Source organism: Cicer arietinum, chromosome 5, assembly GCF_000331145.2.
Source record: "Cicer arietinum cultivar CDC Frontier isolate Library 1 chromosome 5, Cicar.CDCFrontier_v2.0, whole genome shotgun sequence".
Lineage (NCBI taxonomy): Eukaryota > Viridiplantae > Streptophyta > Magnoliopsida > Fabales > Fabaceae > Cicer > Cicer arietinum.
Window position 1 is genome coordinate 67565244 of NC_021164.2, and position 17652 is coordinate 67582895.

Here is a 17652-nt window from a genome sequence, read left to right on the forward strand (position 1 = left end):
AGAAATGGTTCAAATTTATGAAATAAATTGCAAGTCTGGAAATGGAAGCAAAATATAATAAAATATGATGCAAGGTAGAATAAATTAGACAATAAATAGGGGAGATGAGTATCAGGTGAAGACGATGATGGAGAAAAAAAAGATGATATAAGTTATAATTTTGAATTAACTATGATGACAATTTTATAATTTCAAATATATAAGAGGTGTAACTACAAAATTACGGTGGGAATCAAATGCAGAAAAATAAAAACCATAATTTATCCATGATGATTTGTGTTCTGTCTATAGTCTTAGATTTTTCCAAACTCTTACTTTCTCTAATATTAAATAGTATTCTTTTTATTGATGACTAGATATAAGCATGTTTTTATGTTTTTATTGTTGATGAAGATACATAAGCATGTTTAGGGACCAAATGTTATTGGATTCTACATAACATTTGGATCATTGAAAGATGAGTTTTTATAAATAATCAATTTTGTAAAATTCATATCATCTAACTAGTTACACCTTCCTTAGATCTAACTATTGGCCAAAATGAATCGTTAAACAACTTCCATTAAATACAAGCACACATGTCATTTAATTCCTTAATAGTGAGAATGGTCAACTGTTATTATTTTCTCAAGTATATACATAATAATAATATTGTAACAAATATTTAATGTATATGTTTATTCTTGAATATGAATATGAGAAAGAAAAAAAATCATAATATAAGAGTTTTATCAACAAATTGTATGTATATAATTATAAAGTATAATTAATTTTTTCTCTTCTTTCTAAATGACTATTGAATTTTATTGGTGACATGTTCTTAATCAAAGTATCAACTATCGTTGAATTAGTATTAATTTTCTCAATGACAATAATTTTATATTTAACTCTTTCTCTAATTGATAAGAATTTAATGTGGATAAATTTGTTTTGACTTCTACTTTTATTGTTTTCAACCATAAAATTAGTAGTTCAATTGTCACATAAACTTTTCAAAGGCTAAAAAATAGAATCAATGGTTCTAAATCGAGAAATAAAACTTTTAAGTTATAGACCATAATAAGTAGTCTCAAACACATGAGACAAACTCAACTTCTATTGTAGAATTAATAATTAAGATCCGATTAATACTTCTCCATAAAATAGTTCAATTGACCTTCATAAAAATGTATCGTGGAGTTAATTTGCGATAATCAACACAAGCTAATAAAGTCAAAATTTGAATAGCTTGACAACATCTAAATTGTCTTGTGTCTTATACACAAGCATGTAGTTTTTGATTACTTGAAAGTATCTCATCACTTTCATATAGCAATCTAGCGATCTATATCTGAATTAGTATTCATACAATAAATGCAATGTTGGGCTTTGTACATACCTGAGCTTACATATGACTTCCAACTAGAGAGTATAAGAAATGTTTTTCATTTGTTACCACTCAAATTCGTTCTTTGGACATTGGTACAAATTGAAGATATTATCCTTAACGATGAGAACAACATGTGATGAATAATCTTTCATTTGAAAACTCTCAAATCTTGTGGAAATATATTTTTTATGATAGACCTAAAATACTTTGAGGTTTATCTCTATGGATCTTATTGTCAATTACATTAGATGAACCACACACATCCTTTGAATAAAAGAATTTAGGGACAAATTATTTCAGCTATTGTAGCAAACTTTTATCATTGGTAGCAAATACAATATCATCTCTGTATAAAATAAAAAACAAATTTTTCTTCCACTATCTTTGTGGTATATGCATTGATTCATGATATTTTCAATAAATTCAAATATATTTATTGTTTCGTGTAATTTAATATACCCTAAAAAAGATGCTTGTTTTAAACTAAATATAAATTTATTAAACTAACAAATCAAAATGATCTGTACCACTAGAGGAGAAACCTATGCATGTTTGAAACCTTCATGTTTTTTTTCATATAAACCTTTTATTCTTATCAATTTTTAAAAACTGATATAATATTACAGTTACCAAATAAAAATGGTTATAATATCATTCAAGTATCCATTTTACAGATTGAGCTTAACGAAAATAGCTATGAAACCATGGGAATGGTACCACATTGCTATTTCATGCCAGATATTGCAACGTCATTCCATATGGCGTAACAGGCTACTCTTCCTATTTCTAGTAAGTCCAAATCGGATCGTGGATTATATTGGATCGGGTCAAAGACTTGAATTCCATCTGGGCTCTTAAAATGGTGTTCAATCAGGAGAATTGGATTTCAATTGCTCCACATTTTGACTTATACTCTACAATTCTTGTCAATTTTACTTTTTTTATTGAAAATTTTTGGAGCTATTTTTTACACCGCATAAATACAAAAAATTCGATATGGAATTTTGTTTTTCAAAAATCCAATCTAGAAATTAATATATTCAAAATTTTAAATTTTTGAATGTAAAAAAAAAAGAGACAAAAATTTATATATCAAGAATTTTGAAAATGAAATTTCTAATATAGAAAAAAAAGTTGAGAAAAAATTTTGCATATCAAAAATTTTATTTTTGATATGTAAAACAAATTGAGAAATTTTTCGAATACTTGAAATTTAAAAAAACAAAATTTCAGATATGTAAAAGAAATTGAGAAAAAAATCTTATATTGGAAATTTAAAAAATTCAAAATTTCTTGTATGTAAAAAAGATTAAAAAAAATTTACATATAAATTTTTTTGAAAACTCAATTTCTCATATGTAAAAAAAACTGAGAACAAGATTTGCTTATTGGAAATTTCGTTTGTAAAAAATCATAATTATAGAGTTAAAAAAATATGTTGATTTTGTTTAAAAAGTTTTGGAAGTTTATACAAAAAATTATAAAATGTAAAGTAAAAGTTAAAATATAATATGTGAAATTAAATTCTCTCAAGTCCGACTCTAAGCACAGCTTACATACATAGTAGAACTATGGATGTAAGACATCTTTTGGTGTAGGTTGAGATGGCAATTCAAGCTGAGCTACAAAGCACGCGCCACAGAGCTTCGAGATGATAACTCATTGGTATACGTTGAACTACTACGGCACACGAGCTTTATCAAGCTGGGCTAAAGAGTCATTGTAATTTGGTGGCTTATTCTCTTATATCCAATGTTATGGACATGTATTTTACATTTTTAAGTTGGTTAATCTCAACATTTATCACAGGTTTTTTAAAACATTGAGAGAGGAATAAAAAATCATTCGCTTATGATTATCAGATATTTTTATCAGCAGCGTCTATTATATATCGGTTTTATTATCGACTCAAGTTTTTATGTGGACATTATTCTTGGAAACCAATGTTCTAAAAATTGCAATAAAGATCAAATCTATAAAACTTTTAATTAACGATTCAATTGGTTCAACCCTTAAAATCACATTGAACTTCATAATTAATAAATAAATAAAAATATTAAAAAGTAATAAATAATTAAATGTAAAATTCGATCAAATCAAGTACAGTACAAATACGACTTAAATGATTTTACTTGATTTAACATGTTTTAAATAATTATCGATTCAATCAATTGAACAAACTATTTCGGTTTGAAACTCAAAATCTCCAAATACAAGATTGTTTTCGGTGCATATATCACATTCACAACATGTCAGCGATGTGATACCCTCCTCACATAGCTATTAATTATTGTTCATGCAACAGCTGAATTTTGAAGCTGAAGTTGTTTTAATAGGACCACCTCTAGTTTTTTCACTATCATAGGGAATTGTATTAAAATCACTAACTAGACACCATGGAAGATTATAAAAGAGCATACATGTCACAAGCCTCTTTCTATAAATTTTTCCTTAATCTGATTTGGAGATGATATACAATTGACTTGGAGATGATATACAATATTAAAGATAACTAGACCACATAGAAACTTTTAACACAACACTTTGAGTAGAAGTAGAGATGACTTAAATAGTGATGGTACTCATTTTCTAAAGACACTAAATACCTCTAAAAAAACATACTATGTGCCTTGACCCTAGCCACACCATAAAAGTCAAGTTGCTTGATTACCGTATCCGCACGCGACCACTAATTTGGAGTTCTAGAAACGCTAAAAAATGAAGATTGTAGATACGAGTAATATCACAAATATAGCTTGAAAAGTTGCGTCCACACGTTGAACATAGACTAATTTTTCTATGAAATTTAAATTTTTTATATATTATTTGTCTATATGCAATTATAATTATTCACAAATTTATCTCTCAAAAACAAAATTTCACGAAAAAATCACGAAAAAATTATATTAATGTGAGATTAACGTAACTAAATCATATGTTCAATGACAGTACTACATTAAAACATATAATGACAAAAATTTACAAAAATATTATTTTAATTCATATTTTATAATTTTTAAAATTTATTTATGAATTTACAAAATCAATACTAATTTAACCAACAATAATAATTTAAAAGACCAGTTTGCACGTAGCTGTTATTTTATAAAAAAAGTGTTGTTTCAATTGGGAAAAGTAATAGTGTAATACGACCAAAGTCATGATTGAAATTCTAGGGCTACGGGATGAAGCTGTATAACAGCAAAGCCACATCTCCGTTTTACAATTCATATATATTTTATATATACCTCCAATCTATCCATCTATGCAAACAATTGACATAGTTACTTACGCAGTTTTACGTCTCCACTTGTATTCTGTTATATAATCTCCCGTAGGAAGCGGTGAAGCACAATCGCAATCGCAAATTAGGGTTTTCAAATGAGCCATCGAGGAATGGACCGCGACGAAGACGACGACGAAGAGTACGAAGAGGAGCAGGTCGCCGAATACGACGACGAGGAAGCGGATGAGGAAGTGGAGGAGAAAGGCGGTGGAAGGAAACGGAGACGATCTGGTTTCATCGACGATGACGCTGAAGAGGTGGACGAGGAGGAAGAGGAAGAGGATGACGACGACGATGATTATGACGCTGGTGGCCGAGGTACTCGTAAACGTAAGCAGTACAAAAGGGCTTCCGCTTCAAATTATTTCGACGAGGAAGCCGAGGTTGATACGGATGAAGAGGAGGAAGAGGAAGAAGGCGAAGACGGTGCGTTTTTATTTATTTATTTCTTATCCTTTTATTTATTTATTTATTTATCAATTTCAGTCGCGTTTAGATTATAGTGAAGAAAACAATATGATTAGGTATCGGATGAAATTAGGGTTGAAATTGGGATGCGGAAGTGTGATCTAATGAGATTTGAGGGTGATTTGTGATATGTGGTCCGCATGAGATTGGAATTCACCATTGCTAATAAGTCTTGACAGTTACAATTGTTATACCCTTCCTTACTCTTTAATGTAGATTCACTTTTATGCATGAGATTATTGGTGTTTGGCTGCAATTATCTGGATTTTAGTTTTGAGTGATACTCTTTGTATAAAAAATAGGATTATCAAAACAAGCAGTTATTTGTAATCAACGAATCAATAAAGTTAGAGTGACTTGAAAGCTTTTACATAAAATCTGGTCATGTAAATGGTAGTTAAGCTCCCTGTTACTCTTACCCTCTAGAGATTTCAATTATTCTCTGCCACGAACCTAAACTATGATAGCTCAAGGGATATCTTAAAACACTGGCAGTTTTCATCTACACAGTCTTCCAAGTGTTCATTATTCCGGTGGGGTTTGATACTAAGCGATATTATAATTGTCCCCTGAATTCACTATCTTTCTTTTGGGCTGCAATTTTACCTATTAACTTTAGTTGTAGTTTTCGTGAACACACCAATTTCTAATATATGGATTGCTTCAAGTCCTCTCTATTTCTGTATATTAGATTGTGTGTTATACATGCATATTTTGTTAGAGTGGTGGCTTCTTACTATTATGTGTTACTGAGTGATGGGGAAGGATTGAATTTTGTGTGTTTCCGCTGTTTTGCTCACTGTTGGCCTTTATAATTACATTGTTAGCACAGGCTCTAAGCTATATCGTATTAAATGTGCCACTTAGCTATGTATGAGTTAACAACCATCTGAGCCATGCAGGCTTCATTGATGAAACTGACGCTGATCTGCCGGAGGAAGATGACACTAGAGGTAGGTCACGCCCCCGACTGCCACCTCACCAAGAAGATCATGAAGATCTTGAAGCAATGGCAAGAAGTATACAAGAAAGATATGGAAAGCAGCGAGTAGCAGATTATGATGAAGAAACTACAGATGTAGAACAACAAGCACTTTTGCCATCTGTGAGAGATCCAAAACTGTGGATGGTCAAATGTGCGGTATGATCCTTTCAATTTTTTTTATTGATTTCCTTGTTGTGTCTACTGGCAATGATATAGAACATGTCACATTCTTTGGTTTATGTTCACCAGATTGGCCGTGAACGTGAAACAGCTGTTTGCCTCATGCAAAAGTACATAGATAAGGGGTCTGAATTGCAAATCCGATCAGCTGTTGCTCTTGATCATCTAAAAAACTATATATACGTGGAAGCAGATAAAGAAGCTCATGTTAGAGAGGTATTGTGTGAAATATCTATTGTTTATTACACATTATTCATGGATAAATTGTGAATTTTTTATATTTTTTTCAGGCTTGCAAAGGTCTTCGCAATATATTTGGCCAAAAAATAACCCTTGTTCCAATAAGAGAAATGACTGATGTTCTTTCAGTTGAAAGCAAAGCAATTGATCTTGCTAGAGATACATGGGTCAGAATGAAGATTGGGACATACAAGGGGGACCTCGCCAAAGTATGCACCATATTCTGGAAAATTCGTGATTCTATCCCTTGTGTGTTCTTAATTTTAATTTGTTATATAATTTATATCTCTTTGACAGGTAGTGGATGTTGATAATGTGCGACAGAGGGTTACTGTTAAATTAATTCCAAGAATAGACTTACAGGCTCTTGCAAACAAATTGGTATGAAATATTTTTCTCTTGTTCAATACATGTTTTATATTTGTAGAATGTTTAACTTCCTTGTAAGTTGAAATAACTTGAGTCACTATTTTCTGTGCAAAATGCATTTATCATTCAGGAAGGTAGAGAAGTTGTGAAAAAGAAAGCATTTGTTCCCCCTCCTCGTTTCATGAATGTTGATGAAGCTAGGTATTGCTTATTCTCCTAGCTATTGTTGAATGTCTTATGTTTCTATGAACCTTTTCAGTTCCTGTTCTGACAGAGCTTAAGCTTTCTATCAGGGAACTACATATTCGCGTGGAGCATAGACGTGATGCCTATGGGGAACGGTTTGATGCCATTGGAGGTATGATGTTCAAAGATGGATTCTTATACAAAACTGTATCTATAAAATCCATCAGCGCCCAGAACATCAAACCTACGTTTGATGAACTCGAAAAATTTCGTAAACCGGGTGAGAGTGGAGATGGTGATGTAGTCAGTCTGTCAACTCTGTTTGCAAACAGAAAGAAAGGGCATTTCATGAAGGGTGATGCTGTTATTGTCATCAAGGGCGATTTGAAGAATTTGAAGGGATGGGTGGAGAAAGTGGATGAAGATAATGTTCATATAAGACCAGAAATAAAAGGTCTTCCTGTAAGTATGGAGTGACATTTGACTGGTTTCCTTCACTGTATACTCTGCCATTTTTTCATGTTTATGATTAGTAATAATGCTTCCACGAGGATCTTATAATTTAGTTTTTTTTTTGTTTCTATTTTATTAGAAAACTCTTGCAGTAAATGAAAAGGAACTTTGTAAATATTTTGAACCTGGAAACCATGTTAAAGTTGTTTCTGGTGCTCAAGAGGGTGCTACTGGCATGGTTGTTAAGGTGGAGCAGCATGTCCTGATTTTAATATCTGATACTACAAAGGAGCATGTGAGTTTTTAGTCCTTTGACAGACTTGCTGAAAGACTTCATTGTTTCTACTTACACTTATTGCAGAAATGACCAAAATATCCTCTCTTTAGATCCGTGTTTTTGCAGATGATGTTGTAGAGAGCTCTGAAGTAACCACTGGAGTGACAAGAATTGGGGACTATGAACTTCGTGATCTTGTATTGCTAGAGTAAGCATTTTTCTTGTTCCAAAGATTAAGCATAGTACTTTGCCACTTTGTCCTTCTGGTCCAAACCTTTTCTGACTTCGAATTTAACATTATGCAGCAATTTGAGTTTTGGTGTAATTATCCGTGTAGAAAGTGAGGCATTTCAGGTTAGTATCTCAATGAATCAAAACTTTGAAGACTTTATCAATTAAAGTTGACTTTTTTGTCATTATATTATTGTCTTTTGCCATTGTTAGGTTCTTAAGGGGGTTCCTGACAGACCTGAAGTTGTGCTTGTTAAATTGAGAGAGATCAAGTGTAAGATAGATAAGAAAATAAGCGTGCAGGATAGGTTTAAAAATACAGTATCATCAAAAGATGTTGTGCGGATTGTTGAGGGTCCCTGCAAAGTGAGATTCTGACTATTGGCTTGATTTTTATACAGAAGTTGATACTATTCAGATTTAAATTTTACACTTTTTTTTTGTTAGGGCAAACAAGGTCCTGTGGAGCACATATATAGAGGAATATTGTTCATCTTTGATCGCCATCATCTTGAACATGCAGGATTTATATGTGCTAAGGCTCAATCGTGTGTAGTTGTGGGAGGTTCACGCTCCAATGGCGACAGAAATGTACATATTTTCCCTATATTTATTCTTAAGTTTTGATAAATAAACATTCATCCTTGATGCTCTGTTTTTCTTAATTTTTCCGTTTCCTCTACAGGGTGATGCATACTCCAGATTCCCCAGTCTTCGAACCCCACCTCGTATTCCACAGTCCCCAAAGAGGTTTCCTCGAGGAGGGCCTCCTTTTGATTGTATGTTTAAATATTTCCTTGTGTTTAAGGCTGAACATTAGATATCAGTCTGTTGTTGTAATAGACTTTTTTCAGAATTTTTTTTGATGTTAATTTATCTGGATGTGGTAAAGCTGGAGGGAGGCATCGGGGAGGAAGGGGGCATGATGGTTTGTCTGGTGCAACTGTTAAAGTACGCCAGGGTCCCTATAAAGGTTATCGTGGACGTGTTATAGAAGTTAAAGGAACATTTGTTCGGGTTGAATTAGAGTCCCAAATGAAGGTTGTAACAGGTAAGTCTTTGTAGTCAGTCACATGGTCTCTGACTGTATCTTTGTAATCACATGGTCTCTGACTTGATTGTTTGCAGTTGACCGCAATCATATATCTGACAATGTGGCTGTTACCCCACACCGGTAAGTTTTATCTACATAAAATTTATGATTTCTTGTGTGTATAAGATGATAGATATTCAACCATGCGACTCTTGTGTTCTGCCAGTGAAACATCTCGATATGGGATGGGAAGTGAAACCCCAATGCATCCTTCTCGAACTCCTTTGCATCCATACATGACTCCGATGAGAGATCCTGGAGGTATGGTTGATTTTATATTTCTAGGTTTCTGCTAGATTTCTTTTTTGGAGTTGACATTTGAGTCTCTTAGAAACTGATAATATTTGTTAAATGTATTGCTATTTGCAGCAACACCAATTCATGATGGAATGAGGACCCCTATGCGTGACCGAGCTTGGAATCCTTATGCACCAATGAGTCCTCCTAGGTTTGTCCATCATCCTTCCCTTATGTGCTTGATATATACTATGATATTTTCTAGTTTTTAATTCTATTGTGTGTACTGGTTGCTGAGGCTTTAAGAGTGATCTTGTACCAGTAAAGGGTCAAGTCACAATAAGATCTTTAAGTTACCGAACCTTTTAATAAATATCAGTATTCTAAATTCAAGCTAGTAGATCAAGAGGGCTGTAACAAACTCAGTAGTTAAAATTTAAATGCATTTTTGCTCAGTTTACATTCTGCCACACCATCATCGTAATAGTATACCTGTACATCATATATAATTCTGACGGTGAATAAATTCAGGGATAACTGGGAAGATGGAAATCCAGGCTCTTGGGGAGCCAGTCCACAGTACCAGGTGAGGAGTATTAGCTAACTTCAGACACTGCAACTGTAATTCATATGAAGAACCATGCTGATTTTTATTGTCTTTTCCTTCTGTGTAATCTTTTCAGCCAGGAAGCCCCCCTTCCCGGCCATATGAAGCCCCAACTCCTGGTGCTGGTTGGGCTAGTACTCCCGGTGGCAATTATAGTGAGGCTGGAACACCACGGGACAGTTCTGCCTACGGTAGCTTCCCTTCTTACTAGCCCTCTGAAATAAATAGAATATTTGTAGTTTTAGTTTTTATACTAATTCTATTTGGGGGATGGGGATTGTATTGCAGGAAATGCTCCAAGCCCATATTTACCATCAACACCAGGTGGGCAGCCCATGACACCAAATTCTGCGTCTTATCTTCCTGGCACCCCTGGAGGACAGCCAATGACTCCAGGAACTGGTGGTTTGGACATGATGTCCCCAGTATTAGGTAAGTTTTTGTATTTCATCAACATACAGGTTTAGTGTGTACAAAATTTTGTTTATACAGCATGTGTATTTAGTTGTATTACTAACGCTGCATCTCAACTTCGTGATGGACCTAATTCTCTTCATCTGTGATAGTAATAGCCTATGACAAGTATGGTCTCTGCTGTGGTGCATTTAATGTGAAGATGATTAGTATCCTACTCATAGTATTTGGTTGGCCACTTGTATGTTTCTTTGTCTTATTTGAATGCAGGTGCCAGTAAAAAATTATCTAAAATTGAGTGAATTTTCTAGTTGAATCAGCATTTCTCTTCCTATTAATATCTTCTACTCCTCCGTCCTATATTGAGTCTCACTTTAGGTTATTTCACATAGACTAAGAAAAGCTGTAAATAAAAGGACGAGTGTAATAATTTTACAAAATTGTCCTTATTAACCAAACTGGTTGTTAGTTAACCATTGTTATGAATGTACAGTGGAGTATAATGAATTTGGGAATGATGTTACATATTCAATTTGAAGGTAGAATTGAAGTAAAATAATTAATATTACATTGAAAACCTAAAGCAACACTTATTTTGGGTGATTTTTCTTTTGCTAATATGATACTCATTAGTCAATATGAGACTGAAGGAGTAATATAGTAGGGTGGATTTCACTCAAACACCCATATGTACTTGTTGCCTACCAGGCTACCATGTTGTGAAAGCTACCTGTCTGACAACCCCACAAGAACAATGGTTTTACTTTCCATTTTTGTTGTAGATCTTGAGATAACTCAAGATTTATAGCTGTTATGCAGATATTATGCTATCATTGACCAATCAATTTATCAGAGCATGTTTGAAATGCCATTTTATTTCTTCCACTTATATTTGTCAACTCCTTGGTTTAATTTTGTTGTAGGTGGGGACAATGAAGGGCCTTGGCTTATGCCAGAAATATTGGTCAATGTACACAGAGCTGGAGATGAGTCTGTTGGAGTTATAAAAGAAGTTCTTCCGGTATGTTGACCTAGAAGCTTTGCTTTTATGTGTTTTGGCGCTTCATTACATGCTATGAAAAATATCTGATTTTATATTAGTATATTTTAGATTTAGATTTTCTGTTGAGGACTAGTCTTTATGGTTGGGCTATTTTTTTTTTGTTGGTAAAAAGTTCTTAGTGTATCTCATCATCATCATACATCAATATATCAAACCATAATTGTAATTCCAAGTCTCATCTGTTATAAAAAACCTCATCTTCAAACACGATTTTACGTTGTTAAATCATGAAACTATCTTTTTCATCCCAACTCATGTCAATTTTTTGGGTACCAGTATTGATATCATTGACATGGGCATTGTTTTCATCAGGATGGTTCTTACAAGGTAGCTCTTGGGTCCAGCGGAAATGGTGAAACCATAACGGCCCTTCATTCTGAAATGGAGGCTGTAGTGCCAAGAAAATCCGATAAAATAAAGATAATGGGCGGGGCGTTGCGTGGTGCCACTGGCAAGTTGATTGGTGTAGATGGCACTGATGGCATTGTAAAAGTAGATGACACATTGGATGTGAAGATTTTAGACTTGGTTATTTTGGCAAAATTAGCCCAACCATGATAGCCTTCTTGTAGAGCAATTATTTAATGCATATCTTTTTTCCCCATTTATCTTTCATATGCTTCCTGCACCTTTGGCCACCTTAGTTAATTTGAAGTTTTGCATCTTATTTAGGTATTCACTATAATTGTCACTTCCTCTACAATAAAGGGATGGAACTAGAACAAATGAAATGTTTAGTCATAGGGTTAGGTTTGACACGCTTTTACAATTAAATAGATTCCAAGTAAAGACTGCTATGATTGAATGTCAAATTAGGAACCTATTTGGAATTACTAAATGGGTCTGATGTGGGACTTAAAAAGCTTGTGTTTACTAAATGTGTTAGCTTGCGTCTAACCTGCTGCCCCTGAAATTTCTGAAGATATAATTTCAAGCTTCGGTCACTTGTTCATTATGATGATGCCCTTTTAGACGTGGTTGCAAACAAGATTTTACTTGTAGAATATATTTTATTTGACAGATTGTTGTAGAATAGCGTGTATACATTTGTGAAATCACATCTATTGTTTTTTTTACTAATATAATGAAATTATATCAAGGTAAAATGTTGTTTGATATACTGTTTAACCTGATAGATATTTATTTCCTTTGCAAATTACTACTAGTATTTTTCAAACTCATTCATTAATGTTCTTAAAATAAAATTGTCTATTTTACAATCGACTGAATTACTCTTTCTGGTTTTTTGTATAGATTTCATTTTTGTTTTTTAATTAGTTTTTGTTCTGGTTTGATCTCTTAACTATAATTTTAACTATAATTTTATTAGTCACTTTGATGATTTGCTTCAATTTTAATCAAAAGTTAGAGTCTACATGTGATTTGGATGTCTGACTAAGTTATTCTCCTATTCCTTTTCCTCCTTGGGATCCAATCTAGGAAAACAACAAAACTTTAAAGAACAACAATCTGAAGACATCCTTGTCCAACTTTTCACATTCAAACTCAAATTTTGAACAAGAGAGATAAATGGAAACACAATAAACACTACCCACCATAAATTCATGAAAACCTCTAGCTCAAAACTACGAGTTCATGCTTTTTCATTGAATTTTATGTTTCTACAAAATATTTTAAATCCAATAAAAAAGAAAAAAGATTAGGGGTGCTAGAAACAACAAAAATATAATGATGGTTTCAAATCAGTGACTTTGTTTTTTTTTTTTTACACAAACATAATGATGATTTTAAATCAATAACTTTATTTGATTTTAGAATTTTGTGACGAAGGAGAAGAAAAATGTATGAAAATCTTAATTTTGTCTTTTGTATGGGTGTCTCAGACAATCTATTCAAACATTCAAATTGATATGTAGACTCAACTTATGGGTTTTTGATTAAAATTGATGAGAAATATCAAATTGGCTAGTAAAACTATAATTAAGGGAGCAAAATAGAACAAAAAATATAAAATTATATATGAAATTTTAGGGAGCAAAACGGAATAAAAAAAATAAAACTATTTTTTTTTATAGAGGAAATTATATAATTATTATTAAAAAATCACACACATCATTAAAATATTGAATTTGAATATGAAAACATAATATCCAAACTTAATAATATTATATTGTGAGTTGAGTCTAGTTAAGAGGACAAAAAAGTCAACCAATATTAGTTTTAAGTTATTCATATTTATATGTTTTTTCAGTTTTAATACCTACACCTAAAAAATGCGACCGTTTAATAATGAAGAAGGATAATATAACAAAAGAATATAAAGAAAGAGAGTAGTTTGTCGACGAATTGAAGTGAAAAGTAAAAGAAAGGTATCGGCTGTTGTAGTGGCACGTCGTTTTCGTGGAATGGTCATTAGATTATTTATTTGATTATTGTAAAAACTAAAAACCACTTATGGTAATATGTCCCGTCCCGGGATTGAGATTCTCACAAACTAAATACAATGTCCCTTATAACAACAGTAGTGGAAAATTTAGAAACCGCCAACACTGACGTGGCAGCGTGTCTGGAGAACCCAAAGGCGCCATTAGGAAACTAAAACAACAAATGGTTTTCTTCCTAGTAGAACGTTTGGAACATCATTTGTCATTTGGTTGGTTTTTCTCACACTATAAATAAACAAACACCACCAACAACAACGACTCACAGTTTGTTTGTTCTACACAATAATTCTCACTTGTTTGTTTCAATCATCATCCATGTCGACTACTGCTGGTCAAGTCATCAAATGCAAAGGTATCAACACTCCAATCATCTTTTCTTTTTTTATTCATCCGATCCATCACAATTAATCGCTAGGATTTATTTACTTCAAGTTCAATACTTATTCTTCTCATAGTCATTCGAAGTTTGAGAAACAAATCCTATGTCCAACTTCAAATTTTGAAGAAATATTTGTTGGATCGATTTTCATTTTGTATCTAGGAAATTTTTAGTTAGTATACAGTTCGTTTGGCTAACAGGCTAATAATCAACTAACATTATGATTATAGTTTACTTTTTATGAATTTAATAAATAAAATAAGTGATTGATGTTATATTTCGTCAAAAAAAAAAAAAATAACATTTGATTGATGTTATATGCACATCCGTAGTAAACAAGTGATTAAAATTGTATCCTTTTGATTTTTCATGTTCGATGAACTACTCACTTGGAATCAAATCCGTTACTTTTGAACATCATGGAAACCACATTACCTTGATTTCTATGAGTGCTACTTACTTATTTGAGTACCTACTAACTGAATCCCTTGATTGTTATAAACCAGCTGCGATTGCATGGGAGGCGGGGAAGCCGCTGGTGATAGAAGAAGTGGAGGTGGCGCCACCACAAGCCGGTGAAGTCCGTCTTAAGATACTCTTCACCTCCCTTTGTCACACTGATGTTTACTTCTGGGAAGCTAAGGTAATTATATTATGTTATTTATTTACTTTCTTATTTTGTTTCATTCAATGTCCTCTTCGTTATACATTAATTGCAATTGCTTACTGTGTTTTGTTTCTTGTTTTCTCCTGTTTCAGGGTCAGACTCCTATGTTTCCTCGTATATTTGGTCATGAAGCTGGAGGGTATCTATGCTTCTCTTCTCACAAATTACTAACCTTTTTTCCTTTGTCTCAATTTGTGACAACATTTATTCTTTTCATTTCCTAAAATGTGATTTGTAATGTAAATGCATGTTGATTAGGATTGTGGAGAGCGTAGGGGAGGGTGTGACTAATCTGAAACCAGGGGATCATGCTCTGCCTGTATTCACTGGGGAGTGTGGGGAATGTCCACATTGTAAGTCTGAGGAAAGCAACATGTGTGATCTTCTTAGGATCAACACAGATAGGGGTGTCATGATCAATGATAACCAGTCAAGATTCTCTATCAAGGGACAGCCCATACACCATTTCGTCGGTACCTCCACATTCAGTGAGTACACTGTGGTTCATGCTGGATGTGTTGCAAAGATCAACCCTGCTGCTCCACTTGACAAAGTTTGTATTCTCAGTTGTGGAATATGCACAGGTATATATGGTTTTTATTCAAGATCCCTACATTCAGATAGTAAATTATAATTACGAGTGTCTATCTATGTTTTCTCAATTAAAATCACATTCATGGTTGTAGGTCTTGGTGCTACTGTCAATGTTGCTAAACCGAAACCGGGTTCTTCTGTTGCTATCTTTGGGCTTGGAGCTGTTGGCCTTGCTGTATGTTACTTTTAAATCTTAATTGTGTGTGTTTGTTGCGCTTATTATAGCAACTAAGTGCATGTTTGGAATCACTCTGAGTTTGATAAAATCACGGTGTCATCTTGATTTGGTCGAAACTTCAAAGTGTAGTTTTGTTTCTAATATCATAGTGGCAAACCGTGATTTTGACAATCTTATTGTCAATCCAACCATGCACTAAAAGAAGTCAATATTAACCCCCAGTCTTCTCTTTTTTGATACAAATTTTAGGCTGCTGAAGGTGCAAGGATTTCTGGTGCATCAAGAATCATTGGTGTTGATTTAGTTTCCAGCCGATTTGAAGAAGGTAGTACAATACTTTCTTATTCCATCAAATACTTTTAAGATTCTGGTCAAATAAATTAAATACCCAGTCACTAATGGATGATGTTTCTTGTTATATTATTATTGTTTCCAGCTAAGAAATTTGGTGTGAATGAATTCGTGAACCCAAAAGATCATGACAAACCTGTACAACAGGTTAGTATTATATAGTTTATTATATTTCTATTTTCTCTAAACTTTGTTGATTCCATATATTGAAATTCAAATTCTGATGCTATGAATTAAACTTAAACATGTTGTGTCATTATGTGTAATAGAGCTAGAGTCTGAGATATTAATATTTGTGTGCAGGTAATTGCTGAAATGACGAATGGAGGCGTTGATCGTGCTGTTGAATGTACTGGCAGCATCCAGGCTATGATATCAGCATTTGAATGTGTACATGATGTACGAACAGCATAATATTCTTACTCCTACTTAATGCTAAAATGTGTATATAAATCTTTAGTGAAGCTGAACCTTGACTTGTTGTTTTAACTTTTAAGGGTTGGGGTGTTGCTGTGCTTGTTGGAGTTCCAAACAAAGATGATGCATTCAAAACTCATCCTATGAATTTCTTGAATGAAAGGACTCTTAAGGGTACATTTTATGGCAACTACAAGCCTCGCACCGATCTTCCTAATGTTGTTGAGAAGTACATGAAAGGGGTAAGTTTCAAAATCTATTGAATTGTGCATTGTTTTAAGAGAATTAATTAATATTGCATAACGGTATGATAGTGATTGTTTCGGATCAGTCCACTGTAGACCAATGTTTAAAAATAATTTAAAGCTCTAATGATGATTGGATATACTTCTCAAAAGTAGAAGTACACAACCCTCCTTGTCGTTTAGGGAAATATACTCGTTTTCTATTATTTTTAACTAATGCATCAATGAAGTCACTTTCTCTAACTTTAAGAATAAGAAATATCTCTACTTCCCCCGATTGACCACTTTCAAATTAGTATTTGCTAGTGTATATTGTTATATGTGTTGATGGTAATTTGTTGATGCTGCAGGAGCTGGAACTTGAAAAATTCATCACTCACACTGTACCATTTTCAGAGATTAACAAAGCTTTTGATTACATGCTTAAGGGACAGTCCATCAGATGTATCATCCGTATGGGAGAGTAACACTGTAAGACTCTGTGAAAGAGTCCCTACTGGGAGACTGAGTTCTATATCTGGTTTTGAAAAAATAAATAATGAAATATTGTTGTATATTCCATTTTCGTTGAGTTTGTGAAGTTTGATTGGAGAGAATGATTTGACATTTGTGATACAATATATAATATCGGATGAATAGTGTTGTTTTTGTTAATTTGTTGTTCATGTAATTTTTTAATTGGTTCTTTCGAAACAACTATATATATATATATTGCTTTTAAATTTGAAACAGGGGAATTTATTGATGTTATTAAAAAATATGAAAATTATGGAAACATGTTTTAAGAGAATTTAAATTTAAATTTTACTAAGAACTATTTATGACCAAACTTTATTAAAATAAATGACAACAAACTACATAGTATCTACAACCCAAAAATTTTGCTCCATAGTTGACACAAGTGCGTCCTACGTTGCTACGTTGCACAAAGTGTTTGCACATCATATGCCACTTGGAT

The 17652-nt window shown here is 33.0% G+C and overlaps 2 protein-coding genes across 2 annotated transcripts; both read left to right on the forward strand.

Annotated features, from left to right (window-relative positions):
- Positions 1-4606: 4606 nt before the first annotated feature.
- Positions 4607-12073, forward strand: LOC101515779 (putative transcription elongation factor SPT5 homolog 1). Its single transcript, XM_004502520.4, has 22 exons — positions 4607-5081; positions 6026-6264; positions 6358-6504; positions 6579-6737; positions 6826-6909; positions 7028-7098; positions 7191-7545; positions 7676-7831; positions 7924-8021; positions 8119-8167; positions 8258-8410; positions 8492-8635; positions 8730-8823; positions 8937-9095; positions 9173-9218; positions 9304-9398; positions 9507-9585; positions 9906-9960; positions 10058-10172; positions 10270-10413; positions 11319-11416; positions 11771-12073. The coding sequence occupies exons 1-22, from the start codon at positions 4751-4753 to the stop codon at positions 12014-12016; spliced, it is 3117 nt and encodes a 1038-aa protein (XP_004502577.1). The 5' UTR covers positions 4607-4750; the 3' UTR covers positions 12017-12073.
- A 1945-nt stretch (positions 12074-14018) lies between these two features.
- On the forward strand, positions 14019-17348 carry LOC101488535 (alcohol dehydrogenase 1-like). The gene is made up of 10 exons (XM_004502521.4): positions 14019-14215; positions 14749-14885; positions 15002-15048; positions 15168-15493; positions 15596-15678; positions 15931-16006; positions 16118-16179; positions 16336-16431; positions 16530-16691; positions 17045-17348. The coding sequence occupies exons 1-10, from the start codon at positions 14179-14181 to the stop codon at positions 17159-17161; spliced, it is 1143 nt and encodes a 380-aa protein (XP_004502578.1). The 5' UTR covers positions 14019-14178; the 3' UTR covers positions 17162-17348.
- Positions 17349-17652: the final 304 nt, after the last annotated feature.